The sequence below is a fragment of the Cornus florida genome, unplaced genomic scaffold (assembly GCF_030987335.1).
Source record: "Cornus florida cultivar Cherokee Brave unplaced genomic scaffold, ASM3098733v1 CherokeeBrave_3.0.0_Hap2_Chr11, whole genome shotgun sequence".
NCBI classification, from domain to species: domain Eukaryota; kingdom Viridiplantae; phylum Streptophyta; class Magnoliopsida; order Cornales; family Cornaceae; genus Cornus; species Cornus florida.
Genome location: NW_026775581.1, coordinates 97,601,081 through 97,615,464, shown reverse-complemented (window position 1 = coordinate 97,615,464; position 14,384 = coordinate 97,601,081). Strand labels below are relative to the sequence as shown.

The following is a 14,384-nucleotide window of genomic DNA, read 5'->3' as shown; positions in this document are numbered from 1 at the left end:
ATATACCATGTATGCCAATGAAGTGCAATGTCATGCAAGTGTCGCTTTCCTTATCCGAAACCTTTCTATTTCAATTTCCAAACCGTTAGTGTAATCCGACCCAAGGCACCTTCAAGGCGTCATGAAAAGAAGATTGGCTAACTATCCACGACCACAAGGCACCTCCAAGGCGTTGCATCCGGCCTAGTTAACTCAACCACACTCCCTTCTAGGCTACACTAATATCGCAGACCACTAGGCACCTCCTAGGCATCCGATTTTCACAACGCTTTTCAAAAACAATTTTCTCAAAAACGATTTCATTTACTTTAAAAAAAAAAAAAACTACTTTTCCCTTTATCTTTCTTTCCCAATGGATGCATGAATACTTCATACTTCTAAACACAATTTAATTATTGAATTTCTCACATCCTTTCCATAATAAATTTCAAAATGCGTAATTCATACTTTCATTCAACATTGATTTAACATAGTAAACATACAAGGTACAATTTTTATTCCACAAAGACATGCTTATACACAAAATATCAACTAACGCATAATCACATTTCTCATATACATCATTTAAGCATGCTTTCTTCTCAAATAATAATTAACACATAACTACATATCACTTGTATAACAATGAAGTCACATTTGCAAGAATCCACAAAATTTAGGCATGTTCTACAATAATTAATGAAAGATAATTCACTAAAATTTAAGAAAATGTGATTTAGAAACTCCTACCTCAATTAGAAGAAAAAGCCCTAAATTGAACCAAAAATTCGAAATCCTAAATGGTGGCCAAATTGAACTTTGCTCCGATCAAAACATCGGCCTCGACGCACTCATCAACTTTACTTCAAGTGGCAAAGCTAAATACCTAAGAGAATGATGAGGATCAAGCTTTAAATGGTGAAAATAAAAAGAAAAAAGAAATTACAGAGGGAGAGAAGAGAAACTGCCGAGAGAGAGAGAGAGGAAAAAAAAAAATGGTTTGCAAAATGACCATTGGTCATTATAATGAACAAGTCAAAGTGGGGCCCATCAGAAAAATAAAAAATAAGAAATATTACAATTATTATATGGTTGGCAGTGAGAGGAAAATTATATACTTTTGACTCGAAACCAATGCTTCATAAACATTATATCAACATATGTTATTTGTGTCTTTCTGACCTTGAATCCTTGGACCACCAAATTTCCAAGTGTAAATTTAGCATACTAGTATGGAGATTTATTCAAGAGGTTGTTGGTTTTTATAGACTCCCTAGCTCTTGGATAGATATGATCGTGCAGTGTTCTTCTTATTAGGATTCTGCCAATTTTCTAACACATAAGTTTCTCTAGTCTTGTGCAATTTACTTTATCTGGATGGAGAGAAATGCAAAAGCTTTCAGGAATGTTTTATCCTCCACTCAATACATTATATGCCAGATCAAGTCTTGTATTAGGTCAAGGTTTGCTTCCACTCAGTTAAAGAGGAGTTCTGATATTAGGTTCATTACAAGTGACGTGGATCTGTAAAGTCCTTTTGTGCAAGCCTGCTCCATTACTTGTGGACAGTCTTGGTTAGTTCCTTAGTTGCCCTTTTTTGGGCACCATGTATATTCTTTATTTCATCTATACACAAATGTAATGACCCGGTCTTTTTCCTCCTTTTCCTTTTTTAGCGATTTTCTTTTTTCGTCTTTTTCCCGTTTTTCGTTTTTCGTCGCATAACCTCACTTGTTGTGCTCGGATTTGATTCCGATTTTGCATGCATTCATGGTATTTGATTTCCATGACATTGGTATTTTTACTTTTCTTGAAAAGCATGCTAGATTAGTACTTTTCTTGTAAATGGCATGAATGTGTAATTATTTATAACTTTTGGGATTTTAGTGTAATTATGTAAAATAATTATTTTTCGTTTTAGGGACCTTTTTGTAATTTATTTTAGAAGATATTTTGAAAAAGGACCATTTTGTAATTTTTGAAAAGTGTGACAAGTGTCACACTCTCATGGAGCCATTTGTTGGCATTTAGGTGAAGAGACTTGGCACCATGACTTCTTGACATTTGGTGGGTGGAGATTCATTCATGTGTTAGCCTTAGATTAGTGCACATGTAACATTTGATTTGTGACAAGTGTGGGCTTGGGATTTAGTCTTGGAAGAGGTATTGGATTAGTGACAAGTGTATGATCAAGGTTTAGTCTTGCATTGTGTGTGAGAGAAAGGTAGTGCAAGAGCACATAGTGAGTGGAGAATTTCTAGCCCTTCCACTCACCATTTTACACTTTACTTTCTTCATTTCATTATCTCTTATGAACCCTAGCAAATCCACCATTGGAGGAAAGCTTAGTTCATAACTTCTCCCTTCAATTTGGCTCACTTTCTTACACTTTAGAGTAAAAACTTTAGGAGAGAAAAGATTCCTTTCACTCTCCTCTTCAATAACCTAAACTTGTTTTACATTTAGGGCTTGGTTGCTTGGATTATAGAGATTCAATTCTCTATTGAGGTAGGGGTGGTTGTATGTTTATCCTCTTTGGGTTTTATATATATTGGAACTTGATATATATTGATTACATGCTTTAAAATTCTTGTATTTGCATATAAATAGAGATTTTGTATGCTTGACTTAGGATTTGTGGATTAAAGCATGTATATAACTATTAAATTGTATAGGTAGGTTATTATTTAATGAATTGCCTAATACTTGTAATTTCATTGAGGGTTTATGATGAATATCTTAACATTACTTTTGTGTTGTTAAGTAATATAGATTTCATTGAAAGTCTTGTAAGTATCACTTGAAATTACTTGTAGGTAAATTGCTATATTGCATAATTAGTAATTGTGGCCTACATTAATATTAAATCCATGTGGCATAATGTGTAGTATCATTAATTTGCCACTTTAGATATGAAACCTCAGGGCATGGTTTGTGTGGTTTTACCCTACTTGTGCTTGGTAGGTAGTTCATGCATTGAAATTGTATAAATGTCATGAACTTGTTGATTTTTGGAAGCTTGTAAGGATATGAAATGTTTGATGGCTAGAGTTTGGCTCTAGTACGGAGGATATGAATTCTCCCAAGTCATAGTGCGCACTAGGTAGTACCTTGTGAGTCATAATTACCCAAAATAACTTGTATGGTCTCGTAGCCACATATCATAGTCTTTCCATTACTTGATTTCGCATTACTTTCCAAGTTGTAAATCATGGATTTCTTGTAACTTGTGATTTGGTAAATCTTAGTTTTAATGTGGTTAGTGTACTTGCTTATGTATACTTGGATGTTATGCGTTTACCGTTCCAACATTTGTATAGCTTGAGATGATCCCTTAGAGCACAATGGGAACATAGACGTTAGGTGGAATGCACCTTTGTGATGGTCTATGTTTGGTTCACATTATACTTGAAACTATACGGTATGCGCATGCACCACATCTTACGAGTAACTTGATTACTCACCCTAATGGTTTGGGTTGTTTTACAGGTAAAGAGATCATGTTCATGGATGCTCATCATCCTTAGAAGCTTTTGAGCTAGTTGAAGCATTTTTGTATATTAGCATGCACTTGTTTAGCATGTTTTATCTTTTTGATGTAATACTTTTGCATACCATGGATGTATGGTATTTTAGAAGCTAAGATGGCTTCCTTCATGTAATGTGTATCTAAGTACTCTTTTGATGCTTGTTTTGTATGTATAGTATGAGGCTAAGAGCCATTAACATGAAAGACTACAAGCATGTTCTCTTTAAAACTCAAGTATTGCCATTGTAGCTTATTTGTGAGAAATTAAGGCTTTGTATGCTAAAACTTGTTAATGGAATGTAAAGAGGCTTTAGGCCATGTTGGTACATCTATTTTATCATATTGCATGTACTTGCATACTCACTTTGGCAAACAACACCATCCTTGATGAACCAAAAACTCTAAGTAGCATTTTTAGGGAGTTTTACCTTATTATGTTCCAGTGGCATTTCGGGTATTTCAAAATGCGTTTTTTTCATTTTTCCTCGTGAGTCATGTAGAAAACTCAATTTTGAGGGGGGTTTTTTCTTTGTGTTTTTTTAGAAAATGCCATCTTAGTCCTTAAAAATCTATTTTTTTTTTTTTTTTTCTGAAAAATCATTACTGCTAGGTTTTTTGCCGATTTTAGTGCAAATGTACTTGGTACTATTCATCGACTTTTTTTTGAAAAGTGTGATAACCGATCTAAAACTTCCGGGGGTCTTGTGGGTGTATTTTAAGATTGCATTTTCAATTTAGGCAATTTAAAAACCTTCCGAAGTCCCATTTCCTTTCTTTGGGCAGTAGCTTGAAAAGATTTTCAACTTCTAGACCTGATTTTCTTAAGAGTATTTTGGGCATTTCACAGTGCATTTTTTTGGTTTCCGTCTGTGAGGTCGGGTAGAAAACTTGATTTTAGGGGGGGTTTCTTCTTTAAGTTTTTCCAAAAAAGTCCGTTTAGATACTTGTTTTTACTCTCAATTGCAACAGTAGTGGGTTGATGGCACTGTAGCTGTCACGGCCTTCGTCGGGCCGTTACGACGTCGATTTTGTTTTTGACCTTTCTCCTTCATTCGGACTCCAAATCAAGTGAATTTTTTTTTTTTTTTAAATTGATTAATTCTTCATTGTCTATCCAACTGTGTGCTAGGTTACACCCAGATATTTTTGGATAATTACCAGTTTACTTTTTTAGCTTTATTGCTCGTTTTTCTTTGTTTTGTCGTTTCTCCTTCGTTCGGACTCCGAATCATGCGATTCTTGAGTCCATCTCGATTAGTTTTTTGTTGTATTTCTAGCGGTGTCCTCGGCAATACCCAAATCTATATAGTTTTAGAAATGACCATTTTGACCTTAGGACTATTTTTGTCATATTTCCGATACTTTGCTTCCGCATTTGGACCCATCAATGGGTCAGCACAAGACGCACTGGGTTTCAAAATCCAGGGTCGTCACAACAAACTGAACCTTTAACTAAAAAAAAAACATTCCATCTGCATCGTATTGTACTGAGTTTCATGAATTTTTCAAGTAATTCAAATCGTTAAAAATAAAAAAATTGGAAAATATTATGTTGTATTACTAATAATTTAAATACACAAAGAAACTATATACAAAAGAGAAGATTTGGGGTAGGTGAATGATGATCAAATCATCTATGCATGATAACCAGGTAGGTGGAGGTATATATAGTAACTGGGTAGGTGTATGTGTCTAAACACTAATTTGTAGGTAAGGGATATTATAGTATTTTTATAATCTAGCAACCCCCTCAAACTCGAGATTAGTATGAAACAATTTTAGTTTAGAAACAAGATAATAAAAGAGGTGGTAGAGTGTGAAGACCACTTGAGGCACATTGAGGCGCGGTGGCATATAGGTGACGAATTTGTGAAGATTTGCCATGTTGATAGTGCTTTGGGAAACGGATGATAACCATTGATGGCGCGGTGACAGAACTGATCCGACACGTTGAAGTGCGGGATTATCGTTGTTGTGCATGAAAGACTAGGATTACAACTTGAGGTTCATGGTGGCCCATTGACGGAGCTGATCCGATATGATTAGCATATCTTAATGAGGCATCTCATTGGGTTTCCCTGAGGAAGACTTTAACAATGAGGCTTCCCTATATGGGGCATCCCTAAATATTTTTGTTATTATATGATTATTATTTTTGTGATATCTTTGTTCATTCATCATGGATCGGATTTTGGGAATTTGGGGCGTGATAGTGGGGGACTTCTCTAAATGAGGCATCTCGTTGAGTTTCTTGGAAGAATACTTGAACAACGAGACTTCCCTAGACGGGGCATATGAAGATCTTGGTATGCAGAAGCATAAGTTTACCAGTTGATTGCTATGAAGATCTTGGCGTGCGGAAGGTGTAAGTTTGTAAGCGTGAGTTTGCCACCGCCAGGGATAGGGTTGATGTGCCATTCCCAGCGATGACTACAATAAACTGATAAACTGTTTACCAATGATAGAAAACTCTGGTACCTTCTTAGAAATAAAGGAATTGAAAAATATTATATTGTATTATTAATGAATTGAATACATGAAAAACTTATATATATATATATATATATATATATATATATATATATATATATATATATATACATACGAGAAAATTTGGGGGTAAGTGAGTGATGATCAAGTCATGGTAATTAGGTAGGTAGAGGTATATGTGGTAATTGGGTAGGTATAGGTGTAGGTGTGTAAATCTTAATTTGTAGGTAAGGGATATTACTCCATCTCTCTCAAAATAAATGTCTTTTTTGGAGAATAGTGACTTACAAATTATGAATCACAGTTTCTTAAAAGAGATATTCTTTTTAAAACAGAGGTAATATAATACTTTTATAATCTAACACAAACTTTTTAAAAAATTCGTAAATGTTGAGTGTGATAAGATGAGAAATGTTGAAGTTGATGCAGTGAATATTGAAATTATATACATTTAACCAAAATAAAAATGCTCATACTAGGTGAAATTTTTTTACTACTCCCAGCACTAAGCACCACTTGTTTGCACACTATTTCTATTCTTTCACTAACTGTAACAAAAGCTAAAATGTCAATAGAATAATAAAAAAATCACAATATATTTCAATTAAGCTGATCTTTTGGTTGTTTAAGCTCGCAAGCTGGTAATCCAGAGGTCTAGCCTAACCTATACAAGACCGTTTGAGCTTGGCTGAAACATTATTTGCTCAACTCAAACTCTTCTCCTTGACTTGTTTACTCAATTTTGATTAATATCCAATATCAAGCTCGAGCTCAAACTCAAGCTTTATATCAAGATCGTTAAGGAAAGAAATAATGTCTCAAAGATATGTCCTACAGACATATATGTTCCAAGTCTTTTATCTAGTTTGCTCAAAACAATCTCACAAATACATATTTATGAATATGTTGATGAATTTTGCTTGAACCTTCGATCAAAAAAAGAAAAAAAAAAAATCATGGATATTCATTCTTGAATATGTTTCTGAGCCTAGCGAATTAAATTATAAATTATTTAGATTCAACTCATTCATCGAATGAGTTTTTGAAAATCAAATTCGAGTTCAACTTGTTGGGTTAACAAATAAATTTGAGCCGTATCTTAATAAAATCGAACTGGAGCTCTTCAGCCTATTCATGACTCGTCAAGCCTTAGTCAGAACTTTTAGAAGCTGGTGGGTCCCCCCAAAGCGTGTGGAGAATCTGTGCTGGAAGTTCACACGTATATGAACTGGACATGGTCCCGTTGTTTGGGGCTGTGCTGGAAGCCCATTCTTGGAACTGGACCGGGTCCCATATTTGGGCTATTCCTGCTTCTCTGACTAACCTATCAAGTCCCACGACCTCAATTTATACGTACATGATCATTTAAGTGTGTACATTTTGTATGTATGTGTAATATAAATTAATAGTATGTTTTATTAACATTATTTTCATATTAATTCGTGTCCAAGTGTTAATTTTGTGTGTGCCACAGCTAATTCACGTAATTAGAACAGTTCATGTGACACGCTTTTATACACACACAATTAATCAATCTGCAAGCTAGCTAATAACACCACCATATTGAGGAATGCATACAAAGACAGGTAGGCATGTCTGTCTTACAATTACCTTCTATGCTTTGTTGTGGTGTTAGTCGTCAATTAAATAATTATGATGATAATAATTAACTTATATATATATATATATATATATGTTGCTGAGACCCCGTAAATCAGGCAGATCACATGGCTTGTTCCAATTCTCAAAATCCGACGGTCCTGATCATTGCCCACCAAATCATCAAAGATCAACAGCCCTAGGATCTGCCCCATGCCCAACTTTAAGATTGTCGGCCTTTAATAGTGTTTTAGTGGCAATATGGACCCCATTTTTGTATCTCATGTGACCGACCACTAAGCCCAAGTTGACCTGTCATTGCTCCACCATGTCCTCTCTTCGCTCCTTGTATAAAAACTAGCCGTTTCATTAACTAACTCAAAACAACCACCAAACCCTAGTGAATCAAACAAGAAAAAAACAAAAGGTTAGACCAAGTGCCTAAAAAAGTCTAAATCCTCACCGGAAATGGCGAAAGAAGGTCTTGGACTCGAAATAACTGAGCTCCGGCTAGGGCTTCCGGGTGGTAACCCTAATTCAATTGAGAAAAATGAGAAGAAGAGGGTGTTTTCCGATATATCCTCCGGTGATCGGACTTGTGACCGGAAAACGGAAAAGAAGAATCAAGTGGTGGGGTGGCCGCCGGTGTGCACGTACCGGAAAAATAATAGTTGTAATGGTGGCAATGAGGCATCAAAGATGTACGTGAAAGTGAGCATGGATGGAGCTCCTTTTCTTCGCAAGATTGATTTGAATACTCATGCAGGCTACCCTGATCTAGCACTTGCTCTTCAGAAGCTCTTTGGTTGTTTTGGCATTGGTAAGTGCTCTCATCAAAACCCCACTTTCTCTTCTTTTGCTTTTTCTTTCCATCTAGGGCTAATTAGTTCACAGAATTATATATACCATAATCTATCACTCATTACAATTTAATATATATATATATATATATATGCATGTATAATTATTTAAAATTATGAAATAACTATGTACGTAATCATATAAACACGAGTTGGGATCCTCTGTTTTAAGAACGTCTGGTCGTAGAACACGGTATTGTTAAAGCAAATGATATAAACATATGCCCTTATGTATATGTCTAAACAATAAATGAAAATATGTAGAAAAAGATGAACGAAATTAAAATGTGATTATAAGGCAATGGAGCATGTTGAGAGAGACAATTGAGTATAAGTATCCAATTATTTGTATAAATTATCCTCGTATGTGAACTAATTTAATTTTTTGATATGTGGACAGGTGAGGTGTTGAAGGATGCAGAAAGTTCGGAATTCGTACCAATCTATGAAGACAATGATGGAGACTGGATGCTAGTTGGAGACGTACCATGGGAGTAAGTCTCTATTCAATTACCAACCAACTTCATTTTAATTATGCCATATATGATAGATTATATATCGTGAATAATATGTGCTTTGAATTTAATTATTTATATACCAACTTCATTTCTACAGACTACCTTGTGTGCGTATACAGAGGGAGACCCTCAAAATTTATTGCCCAATGGAAAATATGCTTTTCTAGTAATACCCTATAATAAGAAGGAAAGTTATTCGTAGGCTTGGGCCGGCCATAGATACGATGTCATGAAAATATTTAGGCCAATTCGTTAAGTTTATTTGTAATAATTTTAAACGGATTCCGTTTTAAGCCTAAATTTTTATTATTTCACTTGACAAAAAGACTTAACTAATAAGTCTGAATATTACGGTATATTTTTAATATCATTTTTGACTTGGGTCAAACAGATACCAAATGTACAATTATATTATGACCCGTAAATATAAAAACCATTTTTACTTAAATTAACTGTTGCCGACAAAAAGCAGTAGCTATAAAAATGTTAAATTAGATGACAAAAAAGTCCTTGACAAGCATACCTTGTCAACGAAATGAGATTATGATTACACAGAAGGCTTTTAGACCACATTTCGAGATACAAACAAGGCCGGTTAGGAGGTATAAATTAATGAGACCATATTTGGTAGTTGTGTTATATATTATTATTAATTTTCAATTAGAGCCATATATATGGAATAATATCAATATTGATGCCAACCTTTATATATGTTTTGCATGCCATTTTTGTAAATGATTACTACAACTATGTCATCAAAATGCTTCTCTTTTATACCTAAAATGATATTTGTTAATTAAAAATACAAAAATTAATAATCAATTATATACTATGATTTGCAGAATGTTTAGTGAATCATGCAAGAGGCTGAGGATCATGAAGAGATCAGATGCCAAGGGTATTGGACTTCGTGTGAAAAGCTCACTCAAGAATGTTCCAAAAGATGGATCATCCAAATATTGCTAGTGAAATTAATGGAGTACAAAAAGACTCATTAATTTCTCTATTCATCTAGACCTTTTCTTTTTTATCTTTTTTTTTATTTATTATTATTTGTATTTTTTGTTTGTTTTGGTGTTCGTTTATGAAATCAAGCAGGTAATACTTGCTTGAATTGTAACGTGTGCCTCCCATGTTAGGTTGGATAGAACCCTATACATGGAAGATAATTTGCCTTCCCAATGGATATTAAATTTGTATTTATTTTTAATTAATGTCTTTAAGAGTAGAATATATCCTTTGTCATGGATTGTTTTAATTATTATATTATTTTTTTTACTCTGCTTGATTTAGAAGATGTCATACTATTTCTCTCTCTTCCCCAAATGATGTCATATATTCTTTATGATGTTAGTTTATACATGTAGTTCAGATGAATGCAAAATTATATCATGTTGTTATATCTTCGAAGATATTTACATTATTTGGTTGTCCAACTCCAACTTGATTGAAGATTCAATCAGAATCTAATCTGTATTAGAAGATTTTATTATAAAAATCAACCCATCCGCCAACCTATTTGAACACATAAAATCATTTATAGATCATGTGTTTTGGGTTTCTAGTTCATGAGACATGAACCAATGACCTAAGAAGGGTATCAAAGGCTTTACCAGCCGAATTGCCCATGCCGGCCCAACTTTTATTATTTTAATAACAACTAACTAATTAATCAACTAAAATTCATCAATTAACTCGACATAATGATGCAATCAAGATACGGTGTACGCAGCTTAAAATTTGTTAGAATAAGAATGAGGTTATATTATTTTAGGTAGTTCATGCAATTGTCTACAAATCACGTGCATCATTTAAATCCATGTCTTACTTTCAGTATGACTCAAATCTCCAAAAAAAACTTTACGAGTCAAACTGTCTGCACAACTAAGTTTGAATTATTTTAGTTACAACTAACTAATCAACTACCATTCATCAAATTTACTCTTGAACGATGAGGTCCAATGGGAAGACGATTTATTATTAGTTAACTAGATTAGTTAAATTTACTTCATAAGGTATGTATATGATAACATTGTTTTAGGTCCGTATGGTTATGATGGATTCAGTGTATTAGAAATTTAGAAGGGCATTTAGGTCTGTCTAATCTTCTATGTAATCAAGATGCAATGTACAGAACATAAAATTTGTTGGAATATGGATGAGATAACATTGTTTTAGATGAGTGTGTGTGTGTATATATATATATATATATATAAGGTTTTGGTGATTCAGTGTATTAGTGGCATTTAGGTCTGTCTTCTGTTCTATGTAATCAAGATACAATGTACAGAGCATAGAATTTGTAGAAAGTTGACTACTAATTTGCAGTGAATTAAGTTAACCTACGTACAATAGTTAAAAGAGTTGGAATATTGACATTGGAACTCTAGACTGATTCAACTCCCTGAATTCAAATTTCTACGTACCGGCATTAAATAATTAAAGAAATAGTATTCTTCGTCATTTGTGGTTTCAATTCACAAAACCCTGTATTTTCATTTTTTTCAAACTTTACCCCTATATTATCAAACCACTCATATTATTACCAAAAAGTTAGTAAAAGAACAAATAGTCACAGAACTTTTAGTCCGCAGGTGAAATTAGTAAAATGGTCTTCTTTTATTTAAATAAATTTAAGAGTTTAATTCACAAAACTCTTTCATACTTCCATTTTTTTTTCCATGATATTTTAGGTATTCAAATCTTCGGAGGCACTTAGTTGTATATAAGCGCTAAGTCAGTGTAGTGACTTTATGGGCGGGTGTAAAAGGCACTAACAAGCAATCATACTAGGCGAGCTATAAACACACAATTCCATATCGTCTGAGTATAGAAAAGGGAAGTGCTATATATGTAAGATTTGTACACTCCACCAATTGGTATTAACCCTTCTAGAGTTAATCCAATAACAAAATTATGTAGGTTCGGATCCAAAGTCGACAATATCATAAAATGTGGTGAAGTGGATGGTTATAAATGGTATCAGAGCCTACCCTAGTCAAAAGTGTGGCCAACAAGAACGTTGGGTCTCTAGGGGTGGGATTGTGACAACCTTGCGGGCGGATGCAAGATGCACTAACATGATACTACTACATTGGACGAGCTATAAGTGCGGGGCTCGAGACCAAAGCGGATAATATCATACCATGTGGTGAACTGTACGGATGTGCCATGGCAAATGCAAGACGCACTGGTAGCTTACCACATTTAGTTAGGGCCCAAAACGGACAATATCATATCATGTGGTGGAGTTACAAGTACAGGTACAACCATATGGTGATGTGAGCTGATAATATCAAGATGTACTGGTAGTCTGCCACATAAATTAAGCTCAAGCCCAACACGGACAATATCATATCATGTGATGAAATTACAAATACAGGCATGTGTGGAATTAACTCCTTAATCTAAAAGAGGTTTGGTTCAAAGAGAGAATTTTTTTTTTTTTTTTTTTTTTTTTTTTTCATGGCTGGGAAAAAACGAATGATCAGTTAATGTACATTAATTTGTATCTAAACCAGAGGCACATTGAATTTGCCCCATCACAGTTTTTTTGGTATGCCATGGGAATCAAATAGTTGTAGAAAAGCTGAAATTGGAGAGCTCAAATGCCATGAGCAGTCATTGTAGGTGCATTTCTATTAACAAACAAGGATGATACCGAACCATTATCAAGTATTATGTGTGATTATATCAAGAAATAAAATCTAAATGGTGAGACACAGAATAGTGGGGCCATGCGCAACTAATTTACATCCCCTATTTCATTAAGACATTGTTTGCAAGACATGGAAGTTTGCTCATTGCCTCACGTATCATCAAATCATGTTTAATGTAGTTAAGGAAAGAGAACAAGCACACTTGGAGAGTGGAGTAAAAAAAAAAAAAAAAGTCTCTGTCCGAAAAGGAATCCATAAATTTCTCACTATTGATTGGACTGTAGATTGATTATAACCCTGTAGACATTCAAAAGGTACACCCATGTGATTGACATGTGCTTGTTTCCCACTTTGGTCAATACAATGGCCAAGTGCTCTATATTGAGGTTTTACCTGAAAAAATATAGAAGAAACAAAATAAGTGTTTTTATATAAAAGAAACAAAATAAGTGTTTTTGTTATAGAGTAATTTGAATAGTAATTGAAAGCGTGTTTAGTATCGTTTATATATTGTGAGAAATTTTGAAGTAAAAATATGAAAACATGTTTGGTAAAAAAGTATTACAAGTTTGAAAATATAATAGTTAATTTAAAAATGTCATTTAAGAGTTTTTTTTTTTTTTAATTATTTTTTTACTGTGGATAGCTACCGCATCCATTGTTACGGTGCTGAAATATGTAAAAATGTCAAATTGATATTTGTGATTTTTGGCCACTATTCACGAAACGTTTCAGTACTATGCTAAACAAAACATTTTTATTACTAAATATGTGTTTTTTCACTATTCACTATTACAGTACCCGACAAAAACAAAACACGTGCCAAATAGATCCTAAGAGCATCTCTAATGGTAAAAGCCATTTTTGCATGCCAAATCTATATTTTGACAGGTGTTACAGTGTCAAAATACTACATTTTAGCAATTATGCTCCAATGGTGCATTTCATGCAAAATGCTATTTTTTGACACAACCACTATTTTTTTTTAACTACCATTCTCACCATTCATATTTGCATCACTAATATTAATATTAGTCACATTCCAAGTCAAGTTGTAAACATTAGAAGGAAACTAAAATTAAACCTAATTAAAAAGAAGCAAAAATCTAAAATATCTTGTCAAAAAAGAACAAAAAAAAAAAAGGATAAAACAAAATGATATATATATTTTTAATTTTTTTTTTCGAGAATTTATATATATATATATTATATATTTGATTATATTATCATTAAAAAGCAAAATAGTTTTAGGGCAAATTATTTTAGCCTCCCCAATCACCTCCATCTCTATTCTCGTTCTCAATTCTAAACTACCATTCTTTTTCAACTATCATTTCCAAGTACAATTCCTAGCTACCATTCCCAACTATCATTCTTTTTCAACTACCATTTTTAACTATCATTTCAACTACCATTCCCAATTACCATTCCCAACTACCATTCCCAGCTACCATTCCCAACTACCATTCTTTTTCAACTACCATTCCCAGCTACCATTCTCAACTATCATTTCAACTTCCATTCCCAACTACCATTCCCAACGACCATTATTTTTCAACTACCATTCCTAACTACCATTCCCAACTACCATTCTTTTTCAACTAACATTCCCAACTATCATTTCAACTACCATTCCCAGCTACCATTCTTTTTCAACTAATATTCCCAGCTACCATTCTCTACTATCATTTCTCCATCTATAAATACCATCATTCTCTACCTACAAACTATCTTCCTTCATTATAACTTT

At 33.6% G+C, this 14,384-nt stretch overlaps 1 protein-coding gene across 1 annotated transcript; it reads left to right on the top strand.

The window, feature by feature from the left end:
• The first annotated feature begins 7,982 nt into the window (after window positions 1–7,982).
• On the top strand, window positions 7,983–10,220 carry LOC132286305 (auxin-induced protein IAA6-like). Its single transcript, XM_059788622.1, has 3 exons — window positions 7,983–8,417; window positions 8,858–8,951; window positions 9,818–10,220. The coding sequence occupies exons 1-3, from the start codon at window positions 8,066–8,068 to the stop codon at window positions 9,939–9,941; spliced, it is 570 nt and encodes a 189-aa protein (XP_059644605.1). The 5' UTR covers window positions 7,983–8,065; the 3' UTR covers window positions 9,942–10,220.
• The last annotated feature ends 4,164 nt before the right edge of the window (window positions 10,221–14,384 follow it).